This window comes from Siphateles boraxobius, unplaced genomic scaffold, assembly GCF_051911475.1.
Source record: "Siphateles boraxobius isolate OS27281-9 unplaced genomic scaffold, OSU_SipBor_1 77, whole genome shotgun sequence".
Lineage (NCBI taxonomy): Eukaryota > Metazoa > Chordata > Actinopteri > Cypriniformes > Leuciscidae > Siphateles > Siphateles boraxobius.
In genome coordinates, this window is record NW_027509205.1 from 16,936,289 (window position 1) to 16,964,246 (window position 27,958).

Here is a 27,958-nt window from a genome sequence, read left to right on the forward strand (position 1 = left end):
TGTGGTTGAAGTCTTACCTCTCAGGTAGGTCCTTCAGAGTGTCGTGGAAGGGTGAGGTGTCTAAGACCCAACATCTACTGTAGCTACTGGGGTGCCTCAGGGCTCAGTGTTTGGACCACTTCTCTTCTCCATCTAAATGTCATCACTAGGATCTGTCATTCAGAAACATGGCTTTTCCTATCACTGCTATGCTGATGACACACAACTCTACCTCTCATTCCAACCAGAGGTTTCGACGGTAGCTGCTCGCATCTTAGCCTGCCTGACAGACATTTCTTGCTGGATGAAGGACCACCATCTTTAACTCAACCTTGCAAAAACAAAACTTCTTGTGGTCTCAGCCAACCCAACACTTCATCACAACTTCTTTATTCAGCTAGGTTGGTCAACAATAACTCCATCCAGGAAAGCCAGGAACCTTGGGGTCGTGATTGAACTACACAGACCACATTGCTAGAACTGCCTGGTCCTGCAGATTAGCCTTATACAACATTAGGAGGATCAGGCCCTTCCTATCGGAGCATGCTACACAACTCCTCGACTTATGTGCAAATTATTCTCCAAGTGAACGGCGCCTTGTGGTGCCATCCCAAAAAGGCACAAAATCACTTTCACGGACCTTCACCTTGACTGGTGGAATGACCTGCCCAACTTAACCTAACAAACACTGGTAGTGTTGTACAACAGGAGCAATATATATGATATACAGAATCTTTTCAGGGATCATGGCTCAATATTGAGCTGTTTTGCAGTTTCAACCCTCTCAGGTAAAAACACTTGTGAAGCCAACAAACAAATCTCATACTGTGTCTTGACCTTGATCCGATGCATCTTTGCTTTAGCGCTTCATAGATTATCACTCAGGCTCCAAGCATGAGGTCTCCTGGGGGCCACTATCATTGGGCGGCCCTTGCAGAGGTCACAGCGCTGCAGGGACAGCATCTGTCACATGCGTTCACCTGGCAGATGTGTGTCAACACCAGAAACCCACTGCGAGTCCTCTCACAATGTCACACCACTGAAACATCCAAAGACAGCAGCACCAGTGTCTAAATAGTTTAAAAAATGTTCTGAGATTAAAGTGTGTAGTCATTATTTTCAACCATATGCTTATATTTACTTAGGATTTAAAGATCTTGGCAAGCAAATTAATATTTGGCTTTACTTGGAGCAAATTAGTATTTAGAAATGCAAATGGTCCCTGGAACCATTCAGGAGCTACATTCAACAAAAAGGCATTAGATTTTAAGACAAAAAAAGTAATTGTGGCTTTAAATCTCACAATTCTGATTTTTTCCCACTCTCAGAATTTTGAGTTTACATTTCAGTTAGCAAAACAAAATGAATTGTAGGATATAAACTCAGAATTGTGAGAAGAATAGTCATAATTCTGAGATAAAAAGTCACAATTTCCTTTTGTATTTTTTATTCTGTGGGGGAAAAAAGCTCCCAAAGGTCTCATTAGCTAACATTAGTTTAATTAATTAACATTAACCAACAATGAGCAATACATTTGTTAGTTTTTATCTTCATTGATGTTAGTTAATAAAAATACAATTGTTCGTTCTTGTCAGCTGAGGTCCATTAAATAATATTATCAGATACAACTTTCGATTTTAATAATGTATTAGTAAATGCAGAAATGAACATAAACTAAGATTAATAAATGCTTTAGAATTTTTTCATTGTTAATTCATATTTGCTAATGTAGTTAACTAATGTTAACAAATGAAACCTTGTAAAGTGTTACTAATTTGAGTAAACTATTAAAACTATAGGAAATATGTATTACAAATATTATTAGATACAGTCATGAAAATATTTTGTTTTTGTTTTAAATGGTGTTTAAATTTGTTTTAAATGGTGTTTAAACATTTCCAGGCCTGGAAAAGTCATGGAAGTTTATAAAGCAAATACATACAGTAAATATATTTATCTTTTCACGTAATGTCTGGCTAAATATTGGCCTTAAATAGACTAAAACATTTTATTCAGCAAATAGTTGGTTGTTGATAAATTGGTCAAACTGATTCACAAATTGGTCTAAATGACTAAATTTGAGTATTTGAATATATTTAAAAAAAAATTATCCAATAACTACAAATATTGACACATATATACACACACACACACACACACACACACACACACACACACACACACACACACACACACACACACACACACACACACACACACACACACACACACACACACACACACATCCATTAGGCATATAATATATATATATATATATATATATATATATATATATATATATATATATATATATATATATATATGTGTGTATACACACTATTTTATTCACACAGTCCCAACCTGTCTGTAAAAGCATAATTTCTTATAGTGCCAGAGGGACAAAAAGACAAACTGCCTCTAAAAATGGCAGTGACAATGGATCATCAACAGAATAAATTCCCCTTAGGGAGATTATAAAAATAAACCCACAGCTATGAGTGTAGTAAGCAGCTCGAGCGGTTCATTCATCACTCTCATACACCGGCTACTGTACCTCAGATTCATCAGGTCCACACTGTATTCTGGATCAAAGTTTATTGGGATTTCATCTACTCTGCACTTTACATGGTGATTAAACAATACAAACAGCCATCATTGCACCAAAGCCAAGAACCCCGGCAACATTCACGAGACGAGCTCTGTACAACACATCAAGTGCTCTAAGATCAACTGAGATGAACAACGAACATGTTACCCATCGGTCTAAGCGCTATCTAAACAGTGTTATCTGTGAGAGGTCTCACTCTTATTTCACTGTGCACCAAGGGCAGGTTCCCACACGACAACACTCCATCCAAACGTCATCTTTTAGACATAATTACAGAACAAATAACAAGTAACTGTCGACACAATTCACACTGACAAATTCTGTCTTAGGTTATGGATAAAACACTTAAAATACAAATCAAATAAGTGATAGTAGAATAAGAGGATACTTTCAAATCAACAAAAATATTATACAAAGTTGAAGAGAATTACAAGGATTTAAAAGAAAGAGCATCATTATTAGGTTAAATATAAAGTTCCATTAATAATCCACACATATTCAATAAATAAATTAGGCACAATAACAGTTACATTGAAAACTTGATTATGCAGTGTGTAACTAAAAGCTCTCTGCGGTCATGTCACAAACTTGACATGGCAATAAATCTGACTTATTAAAAACATTATATGAAAGCAGAAAAAATAAATCATGTTCTTATGGTTATTACAAGACATGAGTGATCTACAGCCGTTTAATGGCAAGCATAAACTAAACTAGGAATATATTTCAGATAAATAAAATTTCTGTGCATCACTTTCTCCAGCTATTTTGGCCTGTTCAGGTTCACTTTCAGGTTCCCATCACCAATAAACAGCAGTGATGACATCCTGTGTTTTGTTGCAACATAAAAATAAAAAGACAGCTTAAACAGTTAGGAAACATAATTCTCGGATTTACAGTTTAAACTAAATTTCCATTATTTTGAAAAATGTCATCATCATTAACATTTTTCAGACTTACTGTTTTTAAAAATAGTATGCAAAACAGAATTTTCATGGTATTAAGAATAAGGTGGGGAAATGTGATTTTTCATAACATAAAATTCTTATTATTAATCTTATCTTATTTTTTTTTGGCATTTTTAATGCAATTTTTGTATAAAAATGTCTTAGTTTTGCCAGTTCAATTAAATAAGACAAGAGGGAGATGTTAAAATTTGTCGCTTTGGATGAAATCTAGTAGGTCAATTGCTTTGCATACAGTAAACATGAGTAGTACGCTACCATGTTATTCCAAACACAGCCATGTTTCAATGTTTAGAGGAGATTTTGGCCCCGTTTACACCTGCTATTAAGAAGCGATTTCATCTATCCATCACAAGTGGATGGAGCTAAATACAGGTAAACGGAGTCTAAACCGGTTTGATCTTGTCCACTTCTAGAAGTAGTCAAAAACACATGTAACCGGATTGCTTTCGTAGAGTAAACACTCATTTGGTCAAATGTGTTCGAACAGCCACAAAAGACGCCAACTCTCTGCCTACTGAGCAAATGCGTGAACATTATGGGAAGTGCGCTAGTCAGACGGGATTTAAACTTTGTCGGCTCTTGTTTGAGAAATAAAAATAAAAGTTTGAAATAAAGTTTGGTATGAAGATGAAAAACGTACCAAGCTCAATGTTCTCTCGCCATTCCTGATTTCTAACACACACTCACAGTGTTCGGCTGGTCTTGTGGCTGTCAGAGCAGAAACTAAAGCTGATGCTCTCCGTATATTTTCTGTCGTTCATATGTAAATTACTGAGCTTATTTTGTCCTTTAGATCAAAAGATCTGAGCCACACATTACCTGCCCATAGAAGAAATCAAGACAGAAGTGGTTGAAAGTGGAAAAAAGAGACAGAACAAAACATCACGTGTAAATGGGAATGTGTCTCCCTCGTCTACTTCTCATCCGATCGACCAAAACACAAGACCAATGTTTTCTGTTTATGGCATAGTTTTAAAATGCAAGAAGTGCGCTCCTTTGAAATGCTGTATAAAAAAAACACTAAAATTAATAAAATAATCTAAAATGGCATTTCCACTTGAACATCCATGACACCATCCTGACACTCTCCCCCAGCACATATCAAAGCTCACGTTGAGATGGTCCTCCTCACAGGTACGGGTACTGGTGGAGTTTCCTCTGGCTGAGGGGAAACACTGCAGGCCGCTGGTAAGGAGCTGAAGCCTGACACATGACGCCCATGGCACTGTTCTTCTGCAGAAGGCTCAGAGAGGCCGAGTACGGCCCGGCGGTGCGCGTGTGTCGGCCGGAGGAAGAGGAGCACGAGGAACCGGCTGAATTGTGCAGCTGGTCCACCGCCTGCGACACAGAGGCCAGGGCCGCAGATGCCGGGTATGCGTACAGGCTGGAGGCGGAGCCGAAGAGTGACGCTTCATGAAGCCTGTAGGAGTGGGAGGGGCCTGTAGGAGGGTAGGTGGGTTGGCGTCTCAGGGATCCGCCCCCTGCACGATCGTGGGATGACATCATTGATTGCTGCGCCTGTTGAATGAATTAAAAACGTAAAAATCACTTGATGACTGAGTTGGAACAACCTAATTATAGATATTGAAAAATAAACCCTGGTTTGTCACAATCACCCTTGGTTTGGCACACAATTGCCTTTCTTGTGTTGTTGTGTTTCCTATTGCAACAGGAAGTTGGGACAAATATATTACATGCATTTATCTGTTATATTTTTGTTTGTCAACTTTTAGGAGTATTCTCTCATTTACAACACCATTCAAAAGTTTGGCGTCAGTACGATATTTTTTACGTTTTTTGAAAGAAGTCTCTTTTGCTCAAGGCTGCATTTCAGAAATACAGTAAAAATAGTAATATTGTGAAACAATTTATAACTATTACAATTTGTAATTTTTCCTAAGATGCAAAGTCGAATTTTCAGCGTCATTACTCCAGTCTTCAGTGTCACATGATCCTTCAGAAATCATTCTAATATGCTGATTTGCTGCTCAAGAAACATTTATTATTATCAAAGTTATTATCAATATTGAAAACTGTTTCAATATTTTTTGTGGAAACCATGATAATTTTTTTCATGATTCTTTAACAAACAGAATGTTTATTTAAAATTGAAATATTTTGTAACAATACAAAATGTCTTTTACTTTCACTTCTGAATAAAAGTACTGATTACTTACTGACCCCAACCTTTTGACTGGTAGTAGATAAAGTAAACCAAAGCTAGCAGATATTAACTAAAAGCCACAAAACGTCCATCCTGATGTCAGGTGGTCTTGAATAAGCATGCAGTGCACCTCTACAGAAGTACCTGGCTCAGGTTGAGAGGCTGAGATCTGGTTGATGCCACTCTCTGATGCCGGTCGCTGGACTGTGAGGCCGTTCCTTTCTTTAATTTTCCAGAACTATTAGCATTGTTCTCTGGAAGCAAAGAAAATAATATTTAAGGATCAAATCTGCACAGCTATGATGTCACAAGCATGACAACATTATCATATGACCGGCATATCCATGTCTATTAAACAACTTATAAAAAGGTACAGTAGAACAAAAGCCTTTTTAAGGGATTTAAAACTGATTCTGATTGTTTTTGGTGTAAGAAGCAATTACTATCATGAATGGACGGAAGGGAAAAAGCTACACAAGAATAGGTCCCTTTAATGAATCAAAACCCAATATTCAGATGACTCAAATTCTGAATGACTCTGACGAACCTCCTGACGCTCCGTCCCAGAGCTGCGTTTTCACTGAGGGTGTGACCATGGCTAGAGACTTGGGAAGGCGTTTGGGACTGAGAGGGGTGCTGGTGGAGGAGTCCGAGTCCTGCGAGTCATGGACAGTCACACAGCTGATGACGTTTGTACGCTGGTTCACACTGCAGCTGCCACACAAGAGAAGAACGATTTCTTTATGTTTTTGAAAGAAGTCTTTTATGATCTCCAAGGCTGCATTTATTCATTAAAAGGTGTTATTGTGAATTAGTATTACTATTTTAAATAACTTTTACAAATACATTTTCTATTTGTTTATATTTAAAATTGTATTTATTAATGTAAGAACCATCTTCAGTGTCACATGATCCTTCAGAAATCATTCTAATGTGCTGATTTGGTGCTTAAGAAATATTTTTCATTATTGTGAATGTGGAAAACATTGTGCAGCTTAATATTTTTGTGGAAACGGTGATATACATTTTTTTCAAGATTTGTTGATGAATATCAAATTTGAAAGAACAGCATTTATTTGAAATACAAATCTTTTGTAACATTATAAATGTATTTACTGTCACTTGATCAATTTAATGCATCCTTGCTGAATGAAAGTATACATTTTCTTTTTACTGACCCCAAACCTTTAAATGCTAGTCTATAGCCACTTTTCCACGGTCGGGACAAAGCCAAACCATTTACGTTTCTTAACACCTCCATTCCGGTCCAGCCAGTACGGATACGGTTTTATTTTCCAGTGTGGGGCTGATAACTAAGCTCTTTAGAATGCAATACAAATAGTAACGCAAGAGTTTATGATGGCATGAGATGCAAATAGCGACCGCATTATGGAGGATGATCCGATATTGCTTTTAATTTGATTAACTTGCGTTTACTTTGGGTTTACGTAGCCAACAGTTTTTATCTTCAAAAAAAACTGAAGCTCAACATAATCCAGGAAATATAACTGGAATAATCATTCCTTGCTGTTCTTAGAGCCGTTCGGCAAGACGGTGGAAAAGCGGCTGATGTTAGTAATATTGTTTTAATCAGCATTAAGAGATTCTGATGGGATGAGTGATTTTGTATCTGTATTGTTGTAAATTATTGTACATATATTTTTTTTCTACAATAAGATGACCATACCTTTCTTTGCAAATTTAGAAATAAGGTGTGTAAACTGTAGGCATTACTAGTCTACAAAGAAAAAAATATAATAAGACACATATAACATAGCATACTATATATAAAACTGCAATACTAAGTTTTAGTTGGGATGTAAAAGTGATCACACCTCTCAGGAGGAAACTTCCTGTCGTCATCGTCCTCAGTGTCGCTGTGGATGGTGATGATGCTGACAGCAGGGCTAGGGGTGTCAGAGATGACAATGGGCTGGGACGCATCACCACAGTTGTGCGCTCTCAAGGAGGCCGGCTGCTGGGAGGACGTGGGTCTGCGAGGTAAATAAGAAATAAAATGACTTGAAATTAACAACAGATTTTTTAATATGTTAGCATAAGAAACTTTTTTTCCCCCATCTATTTAACATTATTCAGAGATTGCTGCACATATTGAGACTCATTAAGAGTGTTACCTGGCTCTGCTCTCAGCACGGCGACCCTTTGACCTCTTCACTCCGCTCTGCTGTGTACGACTGCTGGCTGCTCCCGCGTGGGAGGGCTGAGCGCTCACGTTACGCCCCTGCTGCATCCCATCACACTGACCTCCATGTCGACCCCTGGCAGAGTGTATTAAATGCATGCTGTTTTGAGAATTGTTATAATTGGTTATTAGCTATTTGCAATTCATAGAATTCAGTTTTCACTGCAGAGGCATGTTGTTCTACATTACAATCAGCAGGAACACAAATAATCATTCTGCAATGAGTTCTATTGGGTAACAAGAAATACATTTGGAAACATAAGTAACAGCTTGGTGTATTATTCCAGTTCATTACTTTTAAGTTGTTTTCACACCTAGTACTTTTGCAAAATGCTTTTTTTGTCACCAACCTCAGCACCACTGGAAGGGCTGTCACTGTAATCAGGCAATAACGCACATGTGAATCAAACAAAAAATGCCAAGAACATGCCCAGGTCATATTTCACCTCAATTTTTTTTTCAATTCTTACCATAAAGTTTGTTATATATACAGTATATATATTTACACACACACAAAGTTTTATGTTAGATTACATTAATCGTGATAAGCACTAAATACGTTACAAACTTAAATTTTTTTATTTGAATATGTATAAATTAAAAAAACTTGTATAATAGGTCCTCATTTTTATATTTACAGTAATGAGAATGTGACTTTTTTGCATTATGAAAATTAGTTGGGGAAAAGTGCTTACCTGTAAATCAAATAATTAAAAAACTCTTCATAATACCAATAACAACAATTAAATAGTAATATATATATTTTTCATATATATATATATATATATATATATATATATATATATATATAATTTTTTATTTATTTATTAATAATATTATTATTAATCATTTTCTTTTGATTTTTGAGGTGAAATCTGTTATTTTAGTATAATTGAGATACTATTACAGTTAAAATAGATATTTAGAATGAGATTTTATGTTTATATTTTCCGTTTTCATGTAAATTTCAGATAAAGTTTTAGTAATTTTGCTGTGTTTTTTTAAATTTGTATATGTTTTTTTTTAAATATGTCTATATAGTTATTATTTATATTAATTTCAGTTTTGGTTTCAGTTTTTTTAGTACATCAAGTACTAAATGAGAAAATGGGAAAAATATTGCTGGCTGGAATAAAATGTAAAAAACTTATTTCTGCTAACATGTATTTTATTTCAAGTAATGAAAATGTTTTTTTTAAGGTTTTAGTTTTAGTTTTAATAATAACCCCAGGGGAAATGTGACAGACATATTTTGACAGGCTTTGTGAGAAACACCAGAAAAAAAAGCAAACCCCAGATGCATTCAGACTTGAGTGCAACACCATAGCAAGTCTTTCACGCAAATCAAACTTGATGGTTGTTTGAATCCAGGCTTGCAACTAAACCTGAAATGTAAAACTGCGAGTGTAAACTGCTGTGGGGGCAGTTCTGACCTCCAGCTACTGTTGTGTTGGGTGGTGTTGTCTGAGAACAGAGAGGCCATGGGGGAATCGGACAGCACAGGCTGGCTGGGATTGTGCATGGCCATGCCTGACATCTGCTGCCATGAAGAGGGAATGAGGATCTGCTGTGTGCCTGCAGGCCAGCCCTGCTAATAAAATAAACACACACATTAACAAAAGAACTGTGTCACAAACCCCAAAACGACCTTTTTAATAACTATATTTATTTGGAGCAACAAGGCCTGTTCACACTCCCAAAACACTCCCGTAAAAAAGTTTAATTGCAAACTATGATTCAATAAACTGAATTGACAACAAGAGGTGAACTTTGATCAATAATAGCAAGCTTTTGTAATAGAATCGTGATTGGTGGGTATAGTATAAATATGCATTACATATTTCCTATTTCATATCATTCCTTTTTGGAGTGAATATTAACATTAGGTGCAAACAGGGCTTAAAGGAGAACTCCGGGCAATTTTTAAGTTAATCTTGATCGTTAGACCTTTGTGAGTACTGACTATAGAAAAAAAAACGAACCGGATTGGTGCTTGCTACGCGGAGCTGCGACCGCGAATGCCCAGAGCTCCCACCCAGCTAAAACGGCAGCTATGGGGGCATCGACATAAAGAGCGTTTTTGAGCCTATTAACAGACACAAAATGCAATTAAAATGTCTGTCCAACATGAACAGGGACCCTACATGTGAACAAGATGCGTTTAGCAACTTAGCCATTGTTTCAACTCACCTAAATAGTCTTTTAGACGGCAAGCTGTAGTCTCGTGCTGCAGTCCCGTGCTGTAGCCGGAAAAGGTAAACAATGTCCAGGTGGGAGGAGCGTTGATCATGTGCGACGAGTCTTCGTACATGGAATGGCATTTTTCTTCAAACGGCCCCGCTGTGTTGAGTGTGTGTAGTCATCCTTGTCAAAGTGTTCACTGCAAATGCGGTAATCTTTAGCGCGTAGTACTTCTACGGGAGTTTGCACATCAAGTTGAAGTACAACTAGCCACAACTGCAGAATCTCAAGGTCATGGAAAGGAAGACGATGAAAATTTAAGCTCTTATATTTTCGCATTCGGTTGCCACAATTCGGAAAGGCACAAACACGAACTACTTCTTCACTTGTAAGCAACTCTGATCATAACTCGTCGCACATGATCAAAGCTCCTCCCACCTGGACATTGTTTACCTTTTCCGGCTACAGCACGGGACTGCAGCGCGAGACTACAGCTTGCCGTCTAAAAGACTATTTAGGTGAGTTGAAACAATGGCTAAGTTGCTAAACGCATCTTGTTCACATGTAGGGTCCCTGTTCATGTTGGACAGACATTTTAATTGCATTTTGTGTCTGTTAAGAGGCTCAAAAACGCTCTTTATGTCGATGCCCCCATAGCTGCCGTTTTAGCTGAGTGGGAGCTCTGGGCATTCGCGGTCGCAGCTCCGCGTAGCAAGCACCAATCCGGTTAGTTTTTTTTTCTATAGTCAGTACTCACAAAGGTCTAACGATCAAGATTAACTTAAAAATTGCCCGGAGTTCTCCTTTAAGACATTGATGCACTTTGATTGACAGCTGAATAATGAGCACCGTGGCGTCGCTCAGTCTCTCTTTGTTCGATCTCTTCCTGTCATACGTGAAAAACAGATCTTTTCCTGCAAGCTCTTAAAATCATGCAGAACTTCATTAAAACAAAACCACAGAGTAATAAAGTCAGTTTCAATTATGTAGCTTGAATAACTGTGAATCCTTCACGGGAGTCAAAAAAATCATGATTTGAGCAGATCAGCCTTTTATAAAGAAAAGAATAAATGCAAGATACGAAAGAAAACTATAACAATTGAGCAGGGAATTTAAATGAAGTGATCACCAAAGCAAAACAAGTGACGAGTTACGGTTGCCAGTCCATTTATCTGCATAGAGAGGAAGTGACTGGTTAGCAGTGGAAGAAAAAGGAGAATGAGACAATGGGGAGACATTTGTTGCCACAGGAGTGGGTCTGTGGAAAGAGAAATCACTTGGATTGCACAGAGTCAGGCAGCCATGCTTCATTGGATAGAGCCCTGGGGCCCACAAGAGATGCAGCTCCAGTCCAAAAGAAAAACCGCCTTGTTAAATCATGATTGATAGGTGAAGAAAGAAGAGAAGTAAACTAAAACAGCCACTTTACACCCAAAAAAAAAATTTCCTGAAGAAATTAGGGCAAATAGCAAATCACATCAACTCTTGTAATATTTTCCTTTCATAACTGCCTTCACAACATCACAGAGCAATAGCAATGTGCAGTGAATTTACATTAGATACCTATGACACTTTAGGTCATAATCATAGTCTGTGCATCTACGCAAATGCACATGTGAATGATTCTATATATACATACATATTGGTTCATTTTTAATCAATTATATTTCAAAATAATATATATATTTTTAAACGTTAAATGTAAAAATATTATTATAATTGAATTCAAATATAATTGTGACCCTGGACCACAAAACCAGTCACAAGTAGCACGGGTATATTTGTGGGAATAGCCAACAATACATTGTTTGGGTCAAAATTATCAATTTTTCTTTTATGCCAAAAATCATTAGGATATTAAGTAAAGATCATGTTCCATGAAGATGTTTTGTAAATTTCCAACCGTAAACATATAAAACATTTATTTTAGTGAGTGAATGCCGCACAATCGCGAACATAAATGAACAACTTTAAAGGCGATTTTCTCAATGTTTCGATTTTTCTGCACCCTCAGATTCCAGATTTTCAAATAGTTGTATATCAGCCAAATATTGTCATATCCTAACAAATCATGCATCAATGGAAAGTTTATTTAATACTGTCATATCCTAATAAACCATACATCAATGGAAAGTTTATTTAATATTGTCATATCCTAACAAACCATACATCAATGGAAGATTATTTAATCTCAATTTCAAGACTGGTTTTGTGGTCCAGGGTCAAAATTTATAAAAAAATATTTTAATATTAAAATAGCATTTATTAAAAAAATAAGTTGCAAATATGAATCTACAAGAGTAACTAGTCAATACTAATACTGAATTAAATGTAGACATCACTGAAAAGTAATGAAAACTTGCAATTGAGTGAGTTAGATGATTCAGGAACCTCTTTGTCTGATTCAGCGAGTCATTCACTGAAGATTTCATTCAGCTGATTCAAACTGGTTACTGTTCTTTTTGATTGATTCATTCAAAGAACCAGTTCATAAGAGTCATGTTGTAAATTACACAACACTGATTGGTGGTCATATAGCACAGTTGTTTTTGTGTGCAACCCATGAACACACATCTCAATAAATAAAAAGTTTTCTTGCAATTATTGTTTGGTACGCGATCTTATTTAATTCAATTCAAAATTCACAATTTGGCCTAAAAATGCAACATGCAGCAAGGCAAAGAATGTAAGAGAAAAATAGTGAGAAAGAAGAGGAACTAGGCGTGTCTCATGGCGGGGCGCAGGTTTACCAGCATGGTGGCATTCTGCTCCAGACGCCGAGAGCCCAAGGCCAGCGGCGTCGTTCCCGCCACTGGAAGGCGCAGGGAGGCCAGCGCCAGCGGGGTGCTGCTGCTGTTCTGGTTGGGGAAGGGATAGAGGGATGTGTGGAGGAACTGAGGATGGAGGAAAGGGTGGCACGGTTACAACATGCCGGCTGAGCGGACGGAGAAAGTAACTCGCCCAAAGACTTTCCACAAAATGAAGAAAATATTGACATCAAGTATTAAACAGATCAGTATATTTTGACGGTAAAGGCAGCAAATCACTAGTCGACATCCTACCGACTGTTCGTACGGAAATCTCACCCTTTCCATTCAGAGATCTTTCAAAACTCACTGAAAATACACTACCTTTCAAATGTTTGGGGTCAGTAGGACAGAGTTCCTCAAATCCAGCCCTGGAGAGCCACTGCCCTTTAGAGTTCAGCTAATCAAAGACACCTGAGCAAGCTAATCAAGGTCTTCAGAGTTACTAGAAAATTACAGGTAGGCGAGTTTGGGTAAACTCAGCAGGACCGTGGCCCAGCAGGGCTGGATTTGAGATTGAGCAAGGACATATTAAATTGATCAAAAATGACAGTTAAGACATTTATAATGTTACAAAAGATTTCATACAAATTATGTTTTTTTGCCGATACCGATAATTCTTTATATTTGAAAGTCGATAACCGTTTCATTGTCTGATAAATCTAAATCCAAATTTTCAAATAATTTTTGAGAGCCTGATTACAAAAACAAAGGTCTCACCATTAAAAGCCATGTCCCAAACACACAATTATAATGTTCTCACTATCATTTTATGTAGCCCATATGACAGACTTGCGCTGCACATGTTGCACTTTACTGTATTTTCCTTCTTGCAAGTGATTCCAATCATATTTTACGCAATTCAAATCCATCATGGCAAACATCTGAAGTGTCTCAGCTGAAGGAAATTATTGGCTTTAATATATCGGCCTCATTTTCTTATTGGGCCGATATTGATAACATCGGCCAGTACCGATATGGGGGACGGTATTTCCTGCATCCCTAGAAAATTTGAAATGGATAAAATGCAGCATTCATATGAGATGATTCCAGTTTAATCATATTTTATGTAAATGCCGGCTGATGATGATATTTTTCTGTAAAGACGCTGACCCAAAAGGACTCAAATCAACTGTCCCTTTTGTTTTTAGTCTTCAGTGTTATTCTTACTTCAAATTAAAGAGGAATATAGTGATTTAGTAAAACCAAACACTTAAAGGGTTAGTTCACCCAAAAATGAAAATTAAGTAATTAATTACTCACCCCCATGCTGTACCAGCCCCGTAAGACCTTCTTTCATCTTCGGAACACAAATGAAGATATTTTTGATTAAATCTGAGAGGTGGATCACTGCTACATAGGCTGCCTGAGGGAATGAAACTTGACGGCCCAGAAAGTCATTAAAGAACATGTTTAAATATTCCATGTGCCTACAGTGGCTCAACTATAAGTTTATCAAGCGACGAGACTACTTTTTGTGCGAAAAAACCCCCATAAATAACGACTTTATTCGACTATTCCATTACTTCCTTGTGGGCCTTCAGACGAGAGTTGAAGAGATTTCCACGACGCATGCGGGACAACTGAGAAGAGGACGTTCTTCTTCTACTACTTCTTGTTCAGTTCTCCCGCATGCGTCGTGGAAATATCTTGAAATCTCGTCTCAAGGCCCACAAGGAAGTAATGGAATAGTCGAATAAAGCCGTTATTTATGTTTTTTTTCGCACAAAAAGTAGTCTCGTCGGTTGATAAACTTATAGTTGAGCCACTGTAGGCACATGGAATATTTAAACATGTTCTTTAATGACTTTCTGGGCCGTCAAGTTTCATTCCCTCAGGCAGCCTATGTAGCAGTGATCCACCTCTCAGATTTAATCAAAAATATCTTCATTTGTGTTCCGAAGATGAACGAAGGTCTTACGGAGTTGGTACAGCATGGGGGTGAGTAATGAATTACTTAATTTTCATTTTTGGGTGAACTAACCCTTTAATCCTAAATACCAACGTACTAAAAGGGAGGGTATCACAAGAACAGAGAAACAAGGATCATATGAAACAGTGAAAGAGGAGAAACACCTCCAGATAACACATTATTCGCTCATGGACACACAAACACGATGCTTACCTGCGTGAGCATGCTGGGCTGAATGTGTAGGGGCTGGGTGGATTGGTTCTGGGGCACTATGGGAACGGAGTTGTCCATTCTCACTGGATATCCAGCGTGTTTATTGGAGGTCTGCTGCAGCCCTGGTGAATCAAACATGAGTGATTCAGTTCAAATGCATTTGAAAGCAGCATGAGTCTTAAGGAAGGGAGGGTAGGATGTAGGGAGAAGCGGGTTTGGACAAAGCTGTAGCAGGATTGGGTAAACGGGGTAGGGTACAGGCTCACCCTGGATGGTAGGAGGGCACACAATGAGGGTTTGCTGGAAGGGCTCTGTCTGGGCACACAGTTGAGTAGGGCGAGCCTGCAACGGCACACTCTGCTGAGCCAAGCCTGGTATATTTATAGTGGCCTGCTGGTACAGACCAGGCTGGTAGTTGAGTAAAGGTACGTTGCTGCTAAGAGACAGGGACTGGCCCCCCGTGGAGGCCATCTGGCAGTTAAGGAAAGAGAGGGAGTTTCTTAACACCACTGACTAAGCACAGAAATAGCACTGAAGACCTTAATATAGTATGCATACTATGCTTTAAAGCTATAGTTCACCTAAAATGACTGTTGTGACAATGTTTACTCACCCTTACGTTGATCCAAACCTCTTTATTGAGACTATTCATAGTGACCACGTCTGACAAACTTCAAAAATGACAAAATTAACCACATAAAAGTTAGTTCATATGACTTGTACACTATATTCCAGTCTTGTCATTGTTAAAGGGTTAGTTCACTTAATAATTACAATTCTGTCAGTAATTACTCGCCCTCATGTTGTTCCAACCCCGTAAGACTTTTGTTCATCTTCGGAACACAAAATAAGATATTTTTGATGAAATCTGAGAGCTGGCTCACTCCTTCATAGGCTGCTAGGCAATTTCATTCTGCCGGCCCAGAAAAGTTAGTAAAAACAGTGGCTCAACCTTTGTTTATCAATAAAGTTTATCAAGCGACGAGAATAGTTTTTGTGTGCAAAGAAAACCAAAAATAACGACTTTATTCAACTATTAATTTTCTTCTGTGTGAGGCCAGGCCTCTGATGTGAGTTCACGAGAGCGCCACGACACATGCGCGAGAACTGAGAAGAGGACGCTCATGATCATTTGATGGGAAAGTGTGAAAGGTAAGCCATTCATTCTGCGGCATTGGTAAGGCACTTTACATTTTCTCGTTGGTTTCTCACGATTCGGACATCCAGGAAATGCACACTTTAGAAACCATTTTAAACAATACATCGAGACCCATCTGTGTCATCTTCTCAGTTCTCGTGCATGTGACGTGGTACTCTCGTGAACTCACTCAGAGGCCCACACGGAAGAAAATTAATAGTTGAATAAAGTCATTATTTAAGCTTTTTTGCACCCAAAAAGTATTCTCGTCGCTTGATAAACTTAACTTAAGGGTAACTAAACCCCTGGTCAGAGCCTGACTCCACCCACTGGCGATATTTGAAAAATGCTGGTAAAGTGGGCAGAGCCCAGCGGAGGGGGGCGTGCACCTCAGACGCATCTCTCTGTATGGAACCTGCCTACGTCACCTGCAACCGCTATGTCACGAACCACCGCAAACATCCAATAGGAAAATTCAACTGCAGTAGCCACCGTTCAACCTGAAGAGGGCAGCACTCAGATGTTTTTACACCATATTTTGTAGAATTAAAACACTTTAAACCCAAATGTCAAAAAATTTACTGGAATCAATGAACGGCATTTTATGAAGCTCCATTCTTACAGATCATTAACTAAAAAAAGTTGTTTTAGTGTTTAGTTACCCTTTAAGGTTGACCCACTGTAGTCACTTGGACTATTTTAACAATGTCTTTACTAACTTTTCTGGGCCGGCAGAATGAAATTGCCTAGCAGCCTATGAAGGAGTGATCCAGCTCTCAGATTTCATCAAAAATATCTTAATTTGTGTTCCGAAGATGAACAACAGTCTTACGGGGCTGGAACAACATGAGGGCGAGTAATTACTGACAGAATTTTCATTTTTGGGTGAACTATCCCTTTAACTGAAACTTAAACTATTAAAAATAATTTTCAGTAATATATATATATATATATATATATTAATGTAGTATATATATATATATATATATATATAAATATATATATATATATATATATATATATATATTAATGTAGTATTTATATCTATATATCTATATATATATATATCTATATATATATATATATATATATATATATATATACACACACATATACATATACAGTACATATATATAAAATATAATATAAATATTACATGAATAACCTGAACTTAAAAAACTTAAAGAAAAATTTGAAATGTTGCCTTGGCAACTAACTGAAATAAATAAATTGAAATACAAAAAATACTAAAACTAAAATAAAAAATAAAGAAAACTAAGATATATTAAAAAAGATAATATAAAAAAAATTACAAGAGCACAGAACAGAAATCTAAATTTAGAAAACTAAAATGATTACAAATCATTACAAATAAAAGCTCATTCAAAATATTAATAAACACTATAATAGTATATAAATAATAATAAAATAACACTGCTATATGTCAAGTCTTCTGAAGTAATACGATAACTTTGTGTGAGGAACAGAGCAGTTTAATTTAAATTCACCAGTAATCTTGCCCTCCTTTGACCTGCTAACTCGAGAACTGAATAATTGAGTCATTGAGTTGAACTTGAGATCCAGATCAGTCTGATTTGTGAAGGAAGCTTTTGTTCAATTCAATATTCGCTTCAGTCGGTTCTAAGATTCTCAACTGATTCAGTTGCAGTGGTACACAAATGAAGACTTGCGTGAGTCAAACAAAGCGATTTTGTGGAAGTTTTTTGTCATTTTTGGAGATTTTACAGACATGGCCAATATGAACTGACATTGTATGGAAAAGAGCTCCATCAAAAATCATTAACTTTCACAGAATAAACCGGCATATGGGTTTGGAACATCATGAGGGTGGGTAAATGATGACAGAACTTTCATTTTTAGGTGAACTATGGTTTTAACACACACATGCATTACCAGTGATACTCAGTTGCATAATTATATTCTTATATTATTCCACTACAAGCAACATTCTGAATCCAAATGCATTGAAAACGAATGAAATCTGATATAATGCATCTGTGCAGTAGCACACACCTGACTGTGCTGATTGAGTTGACTGCTGAAGGTGACCGTGAGGTTGGCGGCCGCACTGGGGTTGTGGCTGGCGAACAGGTTCTTGTTATTGTCGAAAGCTGTACACCTGCGCTTGCAGATCTCCATGTTTTGGAAGCAGGACTTCACACTGCACAAGAGAGGGCGGCAGAGAGGTTAGTGTCCTCAGTGGACTACAGACTGAGATGTGGCTATTCTATATACATTAGATAATCAACTCATCAGCAGGGCTTACTGAGAGCTGTGTGGGAAGTGAAGTAGGTGAGCCATAGTCACAAACGGGTGGTTGAGGGTCTTCGTGGGCGTGATCCTCTTGTCTGCGTCTAGTGTTAACATTTTCTTTAGCAGGTCAATGAACTCCCTCCGATCAGCCTTCTCCGCTAAAATGTCTGTGCCTTCCAGATTAGTCATGTTGACCTGGAGTGAAGGCATGTGTCATAAGGAAATATTTACATACTCTTTTATGATTGGAAAACCAAGTTGTGAAAGAAGTCTCACCAAGGGTGCATTTATCTGATCTAAAATATGGCAAATAGAGCAATATTGTGAAATATTACTACAATGTGGGAGTGTCGTCCACAAGGCTATCGGCTCCGACCTGAGTGTACACATTTGTATCTGATTATTCCACACATTACTGTAGACACAGCACTACCTGCATCATGTCATCAAGGCAGTTAAAAATGTATTTCCGAGCCTCTTTGGACTTTATCCCAAACTCTGCCTCGTGCTCTGCGGGAGTCTAAAAACAGAAACACATCCATCAGGAAAGCGTTTAATCATCTATTGACCGCCGATGTCTTAGAAAATAAAATACACAGCAGTGCTTTAAGGGGGACATGCCTTGAGTCTCCAGAGAGGGTAGCTGGAGTCTGGACCCCTGTGGAAGAAACGGCTGGTTTTAGTGCCAGCGCTCAGGAGATACTCAGCTGGCAAACCTTGAGTCTGGGAAATGTACCGAATCTGTAGAAAACACAACCAGGCACATATATTACATGTAGATTATACACCCATTCCTCACAGATGACACACTGTAGACAGTTTGTTGTAGCTAAGTAGTGTATGCAGAGACAGATAACTAGTCCATAATTGTTATTTCTGCCATGACAACTCTCTGAGTGTTTGGCATGGTAATGGATGTGACAATACAAATGCTGTACAAAATAGCATACATTATCTATAGCAGATCTATACAGGTGGAACTGGGGAAGGAGTAGGGTTTCTGAAAGCGCACTGAACTGCTATAGCAAATGCTGACCAGTATTTGAAGGTTGAGCAACAATCTCATTGGCTACTGATACAGAAGGAACCAATCAGCTGTGTCCTATAGAGATATCAGCCTGCGCCATCTAGAGTTTCAGGACAGAACTTTTTCTATATAAGATTATTGACTAGTAATAAACTGAGGCTACACTCACACAGCCTTAGTGCTAAATTCCGATTTATTGCTCACATCCGGGGTTTTTTGTATAGCTGTTCACATTGTTGTTTTAAATGTGGCCAATTTCAGATTCCAGTTCCCATGAGTGCAGAATTGTGACAAATGTTGCTCTAGAGTGATGTAAAACTGTACAGACTGAGGTCACATTGCAAACCATCAGACCTATGTCGGATTTAGGACCACAACAGAATTAAAAAGATCAGATTCCATGTAGTTTTGCGCTGTTCACACTGTCATGACAAAAACAGATCTGAGTCACATATGAGCAAAAAATTGGATTTGGGCAGTCACATTTACCAGCAGTCTGAACGTAGCCTAATATTTTTGCCAGTATTGACCGTTGTGAGATTACTGGGATTGGCTTGACTCATCATTAGAAGTGTTAGAGCCCCCTTCTATCACTTCCTAAATCTACTGGTAGCTTTCTCAATTCAATTTTGCACAAAACTAATTAATTTTGCACAGAACTAATTAATTTTGCCCAGAACTAATTAAATCGAAGCAACAAAACCTTTTTACTGACCTGATCATATTCTGAAGCTCCCGGATACAAAGGCCAGCCCAGAAACAGTTCAGCAATGACACAACCCAGTGACCACATGTCAATGGCCTCACAGAACGGAAGGCCCAGAATGATCTCAGGAGCTCTGCAGTGTAACAAACTAATTAATAATACATTATAATAAACTAATAAATAAATTTGGGGGGTTGGCTTGGGAGAATGACAGGACAACACATATATTATACAGATTATAATATCGATCATTGATATTGACAGAATCTTGCTTTATAGCCATTTTATGATTATCCTCAAAATTTTCAATTTGGGTAATTTCCACAAAGAGTAAAAAAAAAATCCCCCAAATATTTTAAGGGAATATTTGATTGAATTTCAAATTAGTATATTAATATATCAGAATTAATGCAATCAAGAAAAATTTCTATCAGCTGACCATTACAAATTATTGGGAACAATAGAGGTCTAGAGGTCAATATTGGTAGCCATCAATATGAGAAATTAACAGCTATTTATGCATAATAAATTATGATATCTTAGAATTATTTATAATGACTGGCTTTGGAAGCTTGTAAAACGGTATAAAACCCGAAAGAGTTTCTGCCAAATAGATTTTGGTTTATGAATAAAAAAATGATTTTTTTTAAAACAGATAACAGTATTTGAAACATTAGCCATTGTATGAATTATTGTCTGTAACATTAAAATAATTATGCTTTATTGGTCATAATTTACATGTAGTGCACACAACCTAGACTTGGAGTTGCTTTAGACGGCGTCTTCTAAATGCACAAATGTAAATGTACTTCAACTTCAACTGTCAGTTCCTTTCGACATCAAGTATCCCTTACCGGTAGTATCTAGACTGCAGGTAGGTTGAGCACACGGCCTTCGAGACGTGACTGGCTGAACCGAAGTCGATGACTTTGACTCTGTAGGGCTGTCTGATGGGGTCCACAAGCATGATGTTCTCAGGCTTCAGATCAGCGTGGATGAGACCCAAACTCTTCAGCTTCATCAGAGCCGTGGCAACCTGCTGCAGGACCGGCCGGATGCATTTGAGGAGCAGCGGGCTGAACTTGCTGTGCTTGAGGAAGTCATAGAGGTTCTGCTCCAGCATCTCAAACACCAGACACGTGTGGTTCTTGTGCGGGAAGCACTCGTAAGAGCGCACAAAGTTGAACTCGTCTGCATTCTCTGTGCTAAGACGGCTGAGGATGCTCACCTTTAAAAAGACAGGATTGAGTTCAAAGTAAACTTTATATTTAAAGGGGTCATCCGATGCGAAATTCATTTTTATATGGTGTTTGCATGTAAATGTATCTTTGGAATGTGTGGACAGTACACAACCAACATACAATGAAACAAATCTAAACGAATCTTCACTCCTTTTTTTAATCCTCAAAAAGCCTAAAAACACTCTCCATAATCAAGCCATTTGGATTCTCTGAGCAATATAATGACATATTGCTCATGCTCCGGCCACGACCGCTGACGGACTTTCCGAATTAGCATATTTACGACCTCAGACATTTGTATACTGTCCACCAAGGTAGCACTTTATGTGTCTTGTGTCGACACCCCCCACAGAAGAGGGGGGGGGGGGGGAGCTCATTATCAGTTGCTGATTATCATTTAAAGAGACATGCACCGAAACGGGTCGCTGTGAACAGAGCTGTTTTTGAGGAGGTAAAGCGGGTGTTGTTTTACACAACCATTGAGGAATTTTAACCAAAGTATGTTACAAACTTTACATGAAGACCATAAAGAATCATACCAACTTGTGGAAATGGGCATCCGATTTAAGCAAATTAACATCAAGCACATGATTGATTATTATTTGCTTACTTAGAAATAGGAGGAGTAGACATTTGTTATTGCATCAGTCCAATATCAATTATGAGAGATATGACAGGTTTTTGTTATGGAAGTCTGTTTCCACCTCAGAATAAAAATTATTTCTTGAATGTGCAACTTTTCAATCCGTGACTATTACTGATAATTGTGGTAATTTATCTCACAACTGCTACTATTTCTCGTAACTGCGCCTTTATATCTCACAATTGCATCTTTTTTTCGTAATAGTGATTATATATATCTCACAATTGTATCTTTTTCTTGTAAAAGTGATTGTATATCACACAACTGCTACTATTTCTTGTTACTGCGCCATTTATATCTCACAATTTTGACTATTTCTTGATACTGCGTCTGTGACTGTATATCTCACAACTGCTACAATTTCTCTTAACTGTGACTGCATATCTCACAACTGCTAATATTTCTCGCAACTACGCCATTTATATCTCACAATTGTATCTTTTATTCGTAATAGTGATTATATATCTCACAATTGAATCTTTTTCTTGTAAAAGTTATTGTATATCTCACAACTGCTACTATTTCTCGTTACTGCGCCATTTATATCTCACAATTTTGACTATTTCTTGATATTGCGACTGTATATCTCACAATTTTGACTATTTCTTGCTATTGCGACTGTATATCTCACAATTTTGACTATTTCTTGATATTGCGACTGTATATCTCACAATTTTGACTATTTCTTGATATTGCGACTGTATATCTCAATTTTGACTATTTCTTGATATTGCGACTGTATATCTCAATTTTGACTATTTCTTGATATTGTGACTATTCTTGATATTGCAACTGTATATCTCACAATTTTGACTATTTCTTGATATTGCAACTGTACCTCTCATAATTTTAACTATTTCTTGATATTGCGACTGTATATCTCATAATTTTAACTATTTCTTGATATTGCGACTGTACCTCTCACAATTTTGACTATTTCTTGATATTGAGACTGTATATCTCAATTTTGACTATTTCTTGATATTGAGACTATTCTTGATATTGCAACTGTATATCTCACAATTTTGACTATTTCTTGATATTGCAACTGTACCTCTCATAATTTTAACTATTTCTTGATATTGCGACTGTATATCTCATAATTTTAACTATTTCTTGATATTGCGACTGTACCTCTCACAATTTTGACTATTTCTTGATATTGAGACTATTTCTTGATATTGCGACTTTATATCTCACAATTTTAACTATTTTTTGATATTGCGACTGTATATCTCACAATTTTGACTATTTCTTGATATTGCGACTGTATATCTCACAATTTTGACAATTTCTTGATATTGAGACTATTTCTTGATATTGCAACTGTATATCTCACAATTTTGACTATTTCTTGATATTGTGACTGTATATCTCACAATTTTGACTATTTCTTGATATTGAGACTATTTCTTGATACTGCGACTGTATATCTCACAATTTTGACTATTTCTTGATATTGCAACTGTATATCTCACAATTTTGACTATTTCTTGATATTGAGACTATTTCTTGATACTGCGACTGTATATCTCACAATTTTGACTATTTCTTGATATTGAGACTATTTCTTGGTATTGAAACTGTATATCTCACAATTTTGACTATTTCTTGATATTGAGACTATTTCTTGATACTGCGACTGTATATCTCACTATTTTGACTATTTCTTGATATTGAGACTATTTCTTGATATTGCGACTGTATATCTCACAATTTTGATTATTTCTTGATATTGCGACTGAATGTCTCACAATTTTGACTATTTCTTGATATTGCGACTGTACCTCTAACAATATTGACTATTTCTTGATACTGCGACTGTATATCTCACAATTTTGACTATTTCTTGATATTGCGACTGAATGTCTCACAATTTTGACAATTTCTTGATATTGAGACTATTTCTTGATATTGCGACTGTACCTCTAACAATTTTGACTATTTCTTGATATTGCGACTGTATATCTCATAATTTTGACTATTTCTTGATATTGCGACTATTTCTTGATATTGCTAGTGCATATCTAAATTTTGACTATTTCTTGATATTGAGACTATTTCTTGATATTGCGACTATTCTTGATATTGCAACTGTACCTCTCACAATTTTTACTATTTCTTGATATTGAGACTGTATATCTCACAATTTTGACAATTTCTTGATATTGAGACTATTTCTTGATGTTGCAACTGTATATCTCACAATTTTGACTATTTCTTGTTATTGCGACTATTTCTTGATATTGAGACTGTATATCTCACAATTTTGACAATTTCTTGATATTGAGACTATTTCTTGATGTTGCAACTGTATGTCTCACAATTTTGACTATTTCTTGATATTGAGACTATTTCTTGATACTGCGACTGTATATCTCACAATTTTGACTATTTCTTGATATTGAGACTATTTCTTGATACTGCGACTGTATATCTCACAATTTTGACAATTTCTTGATATTGAGACTATTTCTTGATGTTGCAACTGTATATCTCACAATTTTGACTATTTCTTGTTATTGCGACTGTATATCTCACAATTTTGACTATTTCTTGATATTGAGACTATTTCTTGATACTGCAACTGTATATCTCACAATTTTGACTATTTCTTGATATTGAGACTATTTCTTGATATTGCGACTGTATATCTCACAATTTCGACTATTTCTTGATATTGCGACTATTTCTTGATATTGCAACTGTATATCTCACAATTTTGAATATTTCTTGATATTGAAACTGTATATCTCACAATTTTGACTATTTCTTGATATTGAGACTGTATATCTCACAATTTTGACTATTTCTTGATATTGAGACTGTATATCTCACAATTTTGACTATTTCTTGATATTGAAACTGTATATCTCACAATTTTGACTATTTCTTGATATTGCGACTGTATATCTCACAATTTTGACTATTTCTTGATATTGCGACTGTATATCTCAATTTTGACTATTTCTTGATATTGAGACTATTTCTTGATATTGCAACTGTATATCTCACAATTTTGACTATTTCTTGATATTGCGACTGTATGTCTCACAATTTTGACTATTTCTTGATATTGCGACTGTATATCTCACAATTTTGACTATTTCTTGACATTGCGACTGTATATCTCACAACTGCTACTATTTCTCGTAACTGCGACTGCATATCTCGCAATTGCAACTATTTCTTAATTATTCCGACTGTATATCTCAAGATTAGAACTATTTCTCCACTTTATATCTCTCTCAAATGCGACAGGTTATTTATTTCTTGTTATTTATTTATTTCTTCATTTTACTCACAAGTTTTGATTCCAGTTAGCTGCTCACCTCTATTTGACCCTGGCGGGCATATGACGGATGATTCTTGAGAATCTTAATGGCCATGATCTCATTCGTTCCACGCTTCCAGCATTTTGCGACCTGTCCGAATGTCCCCCGGCCGAGGAACTCCAGAACCTCGTAGCTGTTGGAGACGGAGCAGAGGATCTCGTGTTGCACCAGCTGGTAGTCGCCCTCACTGTGGGAGTTGGTGCTCTTGGTGGTGGACGTGGAATGAGCGATGGACTGAGCCGTGGCGTTGCCTCCACCTCCGGCCACACGGTTGAGCACAGGAGCCGAGAGCTCCTCCAAAATCTGCACGCTGTCGCTGCTGTCCACCTCCTCACTCTTCCGCTTCCGACTGCCCTGTTTCTGATAGCCCTCGCCTGTCAGAGAGGTGGAGCCCTCCTCTTTCCCACGCCGACTGGATGTGGACGATGATGAGGAGGAGGATGAAGGCTCCGGGACGCTGCCGGTGCTGTCCGCGGCACGTACCACTGTCTGTTCCCGCGAGCCTCCGGGAGGAGGAAACACCAGGTTGGAGGAGTTGTAATTGGTGTTGAATCCAGATGTGGAGGGGGAAGAGCCATTCGTCTGGTTCGGGTTGTTCTGGTAGTAGCTGCTCTCACCTGATTGGCTGCTCACGTTCCATACATGGTTTTCCACCTTCAGTTTTTTGGAGCGGGACAGGCCACTGGAGGACACGGAGGGAGAGGAAAACGCTTGCAATTGTGAGGACATGCCTAGAAATGTTAAGAGAAAAGAAAGTTTATAAAAATAATCTCCTTGCACCTTGCATAACCTAATTATTTTCAAAGACTTTTTATATAATATTATGAATGTTTGCGAAATAAATATAAAGATGTTTTCTTAGGGTTTTGATGTGAATAAAATTACAATAAGGCTTATGCATATTGGTTATGCTATGATATTTGACATTTGATGGATTTCAAATATTAATATTTTAAAACAAAACTGCTTCCCTGCTAAACAAATAATAATATTATACTAAACTTCTTTTTAATGTGACATTTTTTTTCAGTGACCTTTATACCTCCTAGATATTTTTCACTGTATTTCTTCACAAAATATCAAAATGTTCAAAAATCTAAATAAAAAAAAATGTATTGTCCGTATTGCAGCAATTTGAATGTTTAAAAAAAAAACTTTAGTTTTAATTTCATAAAATAATTTAATTGCACTTATATTTTTATAATAATAATAATTTTTAAAATATGTAAATATACATTTTAAGAAATGTATGGAGAAAAAAAAGTTTCTTAAGGTGACTCCATTTGACTAACAACACGTTAAGTTTAAAAAAAGTTTAAGCATTTTACTGAAAAAAAGTTAGTTATGTAACAATAAAGTTTTAAATATATTAATATTTTAAAACATACGTGCTTCAATTAAGAAATAACAAATTATATTAATATTATGCCAAATGTCATTTGTCGTTCATTTTTTCCCCAAGAATTTCACCTTTTTTTAAAACAATTTTCAGTTACATGATTCATACCACCTAGATTTTTCACTTGTCTGTATGACTGCAATTTTAAGGTATGTCTGACTATCCAGATAAAACAAGTAAAAATCAAATGTCCGTTGCCATAGCTACCGCTCTAGCTAGGTGATCCAGGGTGGTTGCTATAGAAACGGCTGTAGCCAGGGAGGGGTTGTCATGGCAATGGTTGCTACTGTTTGATAAAAAAAAGAGGTGTGGCAGGCTAGCAGCGACAAATGTAGCACAAACAAACTATTCAACTTTCAACGTGACATTCAACATGTCTCAACCTTACAGTTCCTAGCCAACAAATAACTTACCGTGACGGTGTCAAATATTTCGCTGGCTGCGTAAATACAGCCTGACGTGCTGTATCGTATGCACTTATAAAACCACACATTTACTGTCTTCGTGAATCTTTGCAGCTCACCTGTTGTGTGTTGAATTCCTCAGCTTGACACTTGTTCTTCATCTTTCCCATTAGGCCTCATTGTTTTTTCTTTTATCATCAATTTTGTTCCTCCGTAAAAACATCGCTTTATTAGAGCCGACGACCTTCCAGGTGACTAATAACATTAGACACAGTCCAACGCACCGTCAACACCATCGTTACACATTAATATTCCGCAAGGACAGCGAACAGAAATATGATTGAGATCTGGAGAGGAATGTAGGACATCAACTGGGCACCATTTCCGGGATGTGAGCTCGAGCGCTGATTGGCCAGACGCAGGTCACATGATGTGTAAATCAGTGGGTCAGACTTGTTTTGAGGTTTTGAGTCGCTGAACTGCGGTACAGTTCTTCTTCCTTTAATCTTTGTAACTCACCCGTAACAACAACACGATCAAAAAGCCCTTAAACTATGTAATCTTTTAAATTAAATAAATCCATTGTGTAATGTTTTAAATATATAAACGTATATACGGTATAGTATTTTAACAATACACAATACCGTTCAAAAAGTTTGGGGTCAATATTTTTTTTTTTTTTTTTAGATATTAATACTTTTATTCATCAATGGATCCTGAAAAAAGTATCACAGGTTACAAAACATTAAGCAGCAC

The 27,958-nt window shown here is 37.0% G+C and overlaps 1 protein-coding gene across 9 annotated transcripts; it reads right to left on the reverse strand.

Moving 5' to 3' along the window:
* Positions 1 to 2,559: 2,559 nt before the first annotated feature.
* Positions 2,560 to 27,608, reverse strand: hipk1a (homeodomain interacting protein kinase 1a). 9 transcript variants are annotated; one of them, XM_077218472.1, is made up of 17 exons: positions 27,322 to 27,601; positions 25,397 to 26,130; positions 21,035 to 21,408; positions 20,190 to 20,313; positions 19,069 to 19,188; positions 18,881 to 18,967; positions 18,461 to 18,642; positions 18,208 to 18,355; positions 15,302 to 15,506; positions 15,036 to 15,157; positions 12,854 to 12,961; positions 9,356 to 9,513; positions 7,855 to 7,998; positions 7,555 to 7,713; positions 6,267 to 6,427; positions 5,864 to 5,973; positions 2,560 to 5,073 (listed from the first exon to the last, which is right to left on the reverse strand). In XM_077218472.1, the coding sequence occupies exons 2-17, from the start codon at positions 26,126 to 26,128 to the stop codon at positions 4,684 to 4,686; spliced, it is 3,324 nt and encodes a 1,107-aa protein (XP_077074587.1). In that variant the 5' UTR covers positions 26,129 to 26,130; positions 27,322 to 27,601; the 3' UTR covers positions 2,560 to 4,683. The 9 variants fall into 9 exon arrangements, with proteins under 9 accessions (XP_077074587.1, XP_077074586.1, XP_077074583.1 ...); XM_077218471.1 differs by having other exon boundaries at positions 9,356 to 9,510; positions 12,854 to 12,997; XM_077218468.1 differs by having other exon boundaries at positions 6,267 to 6,433; positions 9,356 to 9,510; positions 12,854 to 12,997.
* Between the last annotated feature and the right edge of the window lie 350 nt (positions 27,609 to 27,958).

What these genes read in the sequence shown, in the direction of transcription:
- hipk1a (XM_077218467.1), bottom strand. Translation starts at nt 26,128, where the DNA reads ATGTCCTCACAATTGCAAGCGTTTTCCTCTCCCTCCGTGTCCTCCAGT. An exon ending in CCCGCCAGGGTCAAATAGAG is followed by an intron (nt 21,409 to 25,396) that starts GTGAGCAGCTAA and finishes GTCTTTTTAAAG; the next exon opens with GTGAGCATCCTCAGCCGTCT. An exon ending in GCCTTGATGACATGATGCAG is followed by an intron (nt 18,643 to 18,880) that starts GTAGTGCTGTGT and finishes CCTTCACTCCAG; the next exon opens with GTCAACATGACTAATCTGGA.